The sequence below is a fragment of the Anser brachyrhynchus genome (assembly GCF_964034855.1).
Source record: "Anser brachyrhynchus genome assembly, chromosome: 12".
NCBI lineage: Eukaryota > Metazoa > Chordata > Aves > Anseriformes > Anatidae > Anser > Anser brachyrhynchus.
Window position 1 is genome coordinate 19533529 of NC_137707.1, and position 8305 is coordinate 19541833.

Below are 8305 nucleotides of genomic sequence, written 5' to 3' on the forward strand. Positions count from 1 at the left end.
TTTTTATTACAAGTTTTATTCAAGCACTTCAAAACATGCACATCAGCTTAAGCATACACTTAGCTGAAGCCCTGAGTTGAATTCAAGGCGATTCTCAGTGGCAAGACCCCATGAACAGTAAACTAATAAAATAGTAACTATGGTGGTTGTGGCATGCATGAAAGAATGACCTTAAATAGCTCTCTATTTATGACTGGTTATATAAAGAGATACTACTTAGAATATCAGAGTTAAAGCTTGTATTCTCCATCAATCTATTATTCATTTTATTATGAATTGAACTAAAACATTAACTAAGCTTTTATAAAGTTGGGAAACTGGAAGAATTTTGTTCTGCATTTGTATGCTTTACAGAGATAAGAACACATCATATTTTAAGCTTTCATATAAAACATTTACTGGGCAATATACAGCTTTATTAAGACATTATAAACATTCTCTGAACACTTCAGGGGAGGCAAGCAAGAGATGTCACACATTCCATGAGTCAGAAGACAGTTCCATTAATTTGGTTTAGCTGTGGCCTTTCCATATAGTACAGTCAGCTCACTCTAAGGGGGGGAGAAAAAATTGAGTTCAAGGTAACAAACAGTTCTTAGAAAAATCACCATTGCTAAAAGTAATTAGTGAGCAAGCACTCCCTATTCTCTACCTACAGAGGCAGGACCTTGATATAAAATAAGACAGCTAGGTCTTTATCTTAACTCACTATAGCTGCACTTGAATCCTAATACCTGCAAGACTATAGTGACTAATTTTCCTTACGCCTAGATATTTATTGCTGCAGATTAATTCATCTAAAAGTCTGTCTTTAGGAAAGTCAGGCACTATATGCAGCAAAGTTCTGTTCAATTTCATTCTGTTTGAAAACAGTTTACTTCCTTGAACCAAAAGTAAGGTAGTTAGTATTTCAAATACAGCAGAGAATTACCAGGAGTAGTTCTTATTCAGCAAGGGACATAGAATAATAGATTATAACAAGAACTGAAACTTGCTGTAGTTCTCTTAAGTCACTGTGAATGGGATAGAGAATGGCAGCTTGCACCCAGGGAAGGACAGACAACAGAGCAATCTAGAAAGTAGAGCTTATGCTTCCGTTCTCCCCCGGGCAGTTACCAAACTGCACGTGCTTCTCTAAGTGCTCTTTTCTACATTATATATGTGCAGCAGTTCTCCCCTCCCTGTTCCTCCCTTACCCTATTTCTCCCTCCAACCTATGCCAACAAATTCAGGCTTAAACCCCAAAGGATCATGCACTTACAGCTGACATCCATAACAGTGTCTCACATAAAAATATAAGACAAGGTGTTTGAATAATTACATGTAAAAGCCTACTGGTTTAAGCTTACCACTAAGTTATGAATATGCTGTACTGTATCTTGATTTAGTAGTTGCACGTCAATGTTACGGAGGTCTCCACCAGCCATACAGAGCGTCTAAACATGAAGAGAAACAGTTTTAAGATGAAAAAAACTACTCTGAAAGTTTCTATTTGCACGGCCCATTTTTCTGAAAGCCATGTGCTTCCTGGCTATGTTGTGGAATTTTAGGAATTGTTCTTTCTTTTGCATAGCAGCATCTCATTTAAGGATAATAACAGCTATTATTAGTATTACATGATTCACAGTTTAGCTACTCTAAGCTGAAAAAACTTTAAAAAGAAGTTTGATACCTGTCCATCAGCCAAGGGAATGTTTACAAATGGAACAGTTCTGTGTTGGGGTACTGATCTACTTCTTAGTAACATGCCTTGAACTCTTCCACTGATAGGCGCAGTTCTTGAGACAGTCTGTTGTAGTCCAATACTAGAATACAAGAAAAAACATTACTTTAAGGTTAACTTCCTATGCTCTGTAGATTTTCACACATGAAACAAACATATGTCACAGCAAATATACCTAACAAAAAGGCAATCGTGTCTGCCTCTTTCAGTGCTGCCAGAAGCACCACTAGGTAATATTTTATGACCATGAAACGCTGCAGTAACTTTCTAAGTCCTTGTTACAGGCCAGTGGGCAAGCTGACATTTGGACCTCTCACTAACATGAATATCCACTCTTCAATATCAACAGTGAATGAATTTGGGAAGGGGAAACTGCATGCCTCTAGGCTTAAGATAAGACTTGCAGCATATCTGTCTATTTCAGAGGGAGGTAGCAAGAAATACTGAAGCTGCTAGCTCCGAGGTACAGGGCATGCCTTATGTCATACAAAATAACTAAAGTTCTTTCTTAATACAATTGTTTTTACTCCACAAAAATGTAAGATTTGGTTATCTTCTGCATGGCAAGAAGTCTGACATTTATAGTAAGCCGAGGTGAAACGGTGAAAGGTGCTGGTTCCATGACCCACTTAACTATCAAGCTTCTCCTCCTCTCTCTCCGCCCACCGCGATCTGATGACTTCTGCCAAAATGGAACTCTGTAGTATATGGAGAATGGTAACTGAAATCTGAACAGTTCAATGAGGAAAGAACTGATTGTCGGTTTATTTTTAAATGCAGGCATGCATATTGTTCACATTTTAATCAAGCTTATGCTCTGAGAGGTAGTCTAAGCTGTAAACTATATCTTTAAAGAACAGTAGATGGGAATAGAACTTAGATTATAAATACGTGTTTTGGTTTGGTTTTTTTGTTTGTTTTTTGTTTTTTGTTTTTTTTTGGTATGTGTGGGTGTTAACTGGCTCAGTTACAACATTGCATCCTGTACCTTCATGAAAACCTAAGTAAACACCCACACTCAAAGCAGATGTGACTGGTTCACATCCTCACTACCAAAGTTAATGGCAGCCCATAAAGATCTAGTAAATCTAGAATGATAATGATTGATTAGTATCTAGATTTATATTAATTTAGATATACAGTGTCTTGATACTCCTTACCTTTTAGATGCCTTTGGCGTGGCTTTTAAATTTGTTGCACTGCAATCAGAGGCAACAGTCTTAACAGCCTCAGTCACACTTGCAGAAGAGTGAACAGACCTAAAAAAGAATTAAAGTAGTGATTTGTCTCTTGGTTCGTTTTAATTTCCTCGTCTATTTCTAGTGTAGGTTTAGCTTGGATGAAGATAGATCGTGAATTAGAGAATGTTAAAGTGTTCCATGGCACATCTAGTTATATATAAGTGAAGAAGCCCTCCTGAAGTAGACATGATATATTAAAACCGAATGCCATAAGGGGAATGAAAGGATTAGTTATATTAGTAGGTAAGGGAGGGCTGCAGTAGCTGATTTGGGGATAATTAAGGGATCACCCAGAACTTTGTGTGAAAAAATCTCTTGGCAAGTTCCTTTTTCAGCATGATTTAATTTTACAGGTTCTTAGGACATTTGTTCTGTGTGGTTGACCTGAATATAGAGAACAATTTCGTTCCAGTTTTGCGTTTTAACTCCATTCACAGAGCTGTGGGTGACAGCAATTTGCCTCCCGCTCTCCTTTTGCCCCCACTTTTCCCACACACATTTTGGAGATACTGTAAAGGCATGGGTTTGGACCAATGTTACTGTACTTGAATAAACACAGCCTTCAAAAACTGAAAAGCTAGACTTCCCCAGGCAAAGCGGCCTTCTGTAGTTTGATTTCATCAAGCCAAAAATTCTATAATCCCAATTCAAGAAAATAATTTAAATGTGACTAAGACTTTCTAATTTCTTTTAGGCACCTGGATACATTATTTCAATTGTCTTTCTGAATACAATTTGAATGTATCAAAACAAGTGCCAGTGGGTTCAAGTATATATGTCAGAGGTAGAACAGGAACATCTCAAACAACTTTTTCATGCAGATATCCACTGTTTTTTATTTATTTTTAATTCATTAGATCTTATAGTGAGACTTGAATTTGTTCCATCATAGTACTAAGTATCTTTAAGGTGTTTTTGCAAGTATCTATTTCCCTGCTAATGACAACTTCCTTTCAGCTATGTTACACAACAGTTTATTACTCATAACAAGAAGCAACAAAGATGTTTCCCTTATGCACTCTATTCCACTAGGTATTTTGTTTGGAAAGCTGTACTGATAATGTTCACAACTGCACTGTTCAGTGAGTGAGACAACTACATCTTTTTGTCAGCTAGAGGTGCTTTCTTCAAGGTTCACATCGCTACAATACATCTGATACAGGTTATGGAAGGCATCTGGATCAGATTTATTTTTATCAGGCTCAAATCTCAGGTACTTTATGTGAAAATAATTCTATTCAGCATTTAAAAACTCAATTAAGTTACACAAGTTATCAAAGGCAAGACTTACCTAGAAATAGGGTTCAGTTTGCTGTTTAAACCAGAGGCCAATGAAACCAGTGACTTTGTTCTGCATACCTGAAAGTGTGCATATGAGACTGCAGTTAACAGAAGTGGCATTCTAAGGCAATGTGATAAATATTTTCAGGAAAGAATACTGTAAGAATTCCCTGTTGAAAAAGAACAGTTAAGTCCTATAGTGCTGCCTTTTGTAGTTTTACATATATTTAAAATGGCAGGTATGCATTCTAAAACGAGATTTTTTAAAATGTCAAACCATGTTTGTTGATACTGAAGTTCAGTACAAACAACAGCCTTTCTAACATACACCCTTCCAACTTGTAGCCTTCTTATAATTAATGCCTGTAACTCCACATATAATTTTTTTGCCTTTGTTGAGTCATCATCTTTACACTTACATCAGTGTCTGGCTGAGGCACTGCATACCACAGAAGGACTGAGGTGGTAAAATTAATACACCTTTGCTATTTGTTTTAGAGAGCAATGTGGATAAAATGTGTAAGTTATATAAACACAGAAGAACATTTATTTTAATACAAAGTTCAGTAACTAGAAAAAGTTTCAACAAAACACGATTCCTCAAACCATCAAGACTTCAAAAAAAATCAAGAAAGAATGACTACTTCAGTATCTGAAAGTCTGTCTGAATGAATTACTGAAAGTGCAGATCCCATATTTTATTATGAAGTTAATATACTATGCAGTTTAGCCTTGCTTAACTTATTTTAAATTGAATTTGAAGCAATTGACTTTTCAAACAAACAAGCAACAGGTCATTTGCCTGCCTGGTTATGGACCTAACAGGGTTCATAGCAGGTCTGATTAGACCCTTATGTTGTTTATTTAGGAAAAACTTACTTTTTTAGATACTTTCTTTGCAGAAGTATGCTTGGCATCTTCATATTCAACAATTGTAGTTACCTTAACTGGAAATATATTAGAAAGACGAGGAAAATAAAGATCTCATGAAGATCATAAGACACTTTTTTCCCCTTTAAGGCTATTTACCCACTCAGAGTTATGTATCAATTCTGTTATTTGATGGTCATTTGCCTGGGACAGAGTTCAAAGGAAATTGTGTGTTTGTCACAGACATGGTGACGCACTGGATAGTTAAAAGGCACTAGATAACCCTTTAACCCCCAGATAAAATAGAACTGCATTTCAGTGGTAGTGTCCTTCTTATCACAGTTTGGAGTACAAAGAGGAATGGCATTTTCCTTGCAAACCTCAGAGAACAGGAGGTCAAAGCAGAATCTATGAGATAACATGAACATTCCCGGCTCCTCTGTTATACTGTGATGCACTGACAAGTCACTTGAATCTGTCTCTTCTCACTATTTTCAGTGATAAATCCAAAGAGTGGGAAACTCATGTTTTCAAGTACCTGAACAGTAGCATAGCTCATGATCCTCCACACCAAATACTGGGGGGTTCTGTATGTTATGCTTCCAGCTACACTCTTTACCTTTTTATATTCTCCAGGCTTAACATTCACTTTGCAAATATTCAGTTGAAACCACTAAAATAACACAAAAATTAAGAGCAAAAATATATATTAATAGAGTGACTTGCCTTTTTTGCTGTTGGTCCTCGTCAGTTTGGGATTTGGTACATCTTCTAGGGAAGAGTCACTCTATAAAATGTTTATCCAACAAAGAGGTCGATAGTTTTTACCCAGCAAATGCATACTATCTTACAGAAGGGAGTGAAACAAAAGGGCATAGAAGTAAGTGACAGAAGTAGGATTGGCTAAATGCCAGCTTATTTTTCAGGAACATCCGGATTGTTGCCTACAGGTGATCCTAAATCTCTAGGTAGTGTTCATAAATACACCATGGCTGGCTGCATAGCCTTTTCATCTCATCTTCTATTTAAACATATACGCAAACAAAATCATTTGCCTGAAATCTTTACAGCAGGAAAAAAAGATCTCTAGTCTGTAAGGTGTGGTAAAGTTTCAAAACACACACTTACCACTGCAGCAGCAAGAGCCACTTCCTCCCTTCCTTGCAAATCTGTAACACAAGCAAGTATAACCTGTTCATATACTGTTACTTGCATAATTGTTACCTGCAGGTTCTTATCTTACAGACTGTGAAACTGAATAAGTAATTCCAGATTGCAGTTGCTTAAATATATGATCTTAGCTAACAAGTCCTTTAGGATAGTCAGTTCACAAAACAATAATAAAGAAAAATCTTAGGCTACTTCAGTATGTTTAATCTTTAAAAGTATAGTAAGCTTAGTCACACAGTATGTAGCCTGACTTCAGAGATAAATAAAAAAAAGCATTGCACTGCTGAAAGCTAATGCTTTTAGGTAGAAGCTTTCAAGAAAGGCATTCGAATGCACATTCAGCACAAAGGCTTACAGTAAATTCAAGGTCTTCAAAAGTCATAGGTTTGATCTTTGTGTTGCCCCTGCAACTTCAGCTGCAAGGAAGATTCCAAAAACATCAGCTCTCAGCAGAATATACATCTGATGCTGACTGTCCAGCACAGCTTAAAATGCTGCATAAAAATGAGGTTAAAATTAAAGTTGTTCATGCATCACCACCCGTAAACACTACATGAGAAAAGCTCAGTAGTCAAGGACTTCAGATTAACAGAAAGACAAAACAGTCTCTGGGGCTAGGATGAACATGTTCAGATGAAAAGCAGTTCTTATGTTTTTAAGCACAGACACTACTAAAAACTTGTAATCACTCCTTGTCTCTTCAGGCTCTAAGTAAGGTGACTTAAGAACACAAGCAAAAGAAGATTCCAGACCAAACTGTTACCTACTAATTCTACACCCTGCATTACACGGATCAGTCTACCTGAACAAGAGTACTGACTGGTCACCTGCAACGTAATACCACTGCTGATCAGCTTAAAATATTCAGCAGGCGAAGAAACCTTTATCATAAAAGCCCCCAGCTTGCAGCTTTTTCTCACGTTAGTCAAGGGTACATATAGAAGTACTGATGTCTGCTTTGCTCACAAATACCAAATACTTTGATCACACATACTTACTAAGCAAGTCTTTTCTTTTCATTTTTCTGATGGCAAGTGGTATCTTCAGCAATTCCACTGTGAATGCCTTCTCAGCTGTTTGCAAGAGCGCATCAAGTTCTTTCTTCATTTCCCGGATGCTTTCCTTAGCTTTAAAACAAAATCGGCTTTTATTGCCATACGTGTTAAACATTTCCAAGTAAAATCACTGCTGGATCGCATAAAACAACTTAATGTTTTAGATAGGGTAATTTGACTTGGAGTCAAAAGTGATTTGCAAGTAAGCCTCGAGTTAAGGCAGCTCCGCGCAGCTGTGCCTGTTTCAGAGCGGATCAATGAACAACGCTGACTGCTGAAATGCTGACATTAACTAATACAAGAGCAGATTACCCTGTTGCCCACCTTCTAAGGAGGAGCGTGGCAGCACCACAGGTGGCGCAAAGACGTTTTTAGCGCACACCTACCACCGACGAGCACAGCGACACGACCAACGCCTCAGGCCGGCACTTAGGGGAAGGCGACCAGGCCGCGGGCACCCTCAGCAGCCCCAGGCCCCCACACCCGCCGCCAGGGCGGCCCCTCACGGAGCGGCGACGCCTGCGGGGGCCGTTCCTGGGGGTCTGAGCTCTGCCGACCCGGCCCCGAGCCTCTCCCCGGCCTCAGCGGGTCTGTCCCTGGGCCCCGGCCCTACCCTGCTGGTCGAAGTCTCTGAGGAAGAGCGCGATGCGCTGGTCCTTCTTCTCCTGGGAGAGCGCCCCGCGGTCGGGCTCCACACCCGAGTCGGTACTGCGCCGTTTGACCGGGGGCTTCCTCAGGGACATGGCCGCGACCCCTCGAGACAAGCAGGCGGCTCCTGACGCTGGGAGCTTTTGTAAGAGCGGGGGCTTCTCCCCCGCTACCTCCCCCCGCTCCGCCCCGGGGCCGGGGCGGGCACGCCCTTGGGGCAGCCATAACGGCCGGCCCCGGCCCCCGAGCACGGGCTGGCGGCTGTGAGGGCGCGGGGCGGCCCAGAGCCGGGGGCTGGAAGCACCGGGGGGCCCTGG

At 39.8% G+C, this 8305-nt stretch overlaps 1 protein-coding gene across 2 annotated transcripts; it reads right to left on the reverse strand.

Annotated features, from left to right (window-relative positions):
- LOC308176783 (borealin-2-like) lies at positions 1-8089 on the reverse strand. Of its 2 annotated transcripts, none has more exons than XM_080552954.1 (10): positions 7954-8089; positions 7284-7412; positions 6244-6284; positions 5842-5902; positions 5125-5192; positions 4256-4323; positions 2884-2982; positions 1673-1805; positions 1350-1436; positions 1-551 (listed from the first exon to the last, which is right to left on the reverse strand). In XM_080552954.1, the coding sequence occupies exons 1-10, from the start codon at positions 8081-8083 to the stop codon at positions 504-506; spliced, it is 864 nt and encodes a 287-aa protein (XP_080409080.1). In that variant the 5' UTR covers positions 8084-8089; the 3' UTR covers positions 1-503. The 2 variants fall into 2 exon arrangements, with proteins under 2 accessions (XP_080409080.1, XP_080409081.1); XM_080552955.1 differs by lacking the exon at positions 7954-8089 and adding an exon at positions 7665-7935.
- Positions 8090-8305: the final 216 nt, after the last annotated feature.

Excerpts from the sequence above, each read along its gene's own strand:
- LOC308176783 (XM_080552954.1), bottom strand. The coding sequence starts at position 8,083 with ATGTCCCTGAGGAAGCCCCCGGTCAAACGGCGCAGTACCGACTCGGGT. Across the intron at positions 7,413-7,953 it reads CAGAGACTTCGACCAGCAGG|CTAAGGAAAGCATCCGGGAA; the intron begins GTAGGGCCGGGG and ends TTTGTTTTAAAG. Across the intron at positions 1,806-2,883 it reads ACGCCAAAGGCATCTAAAAG|TATTGGACTACAACAGACTG; the intron begins GTAAGGAGTATC and ends CTTGTATTCTAG.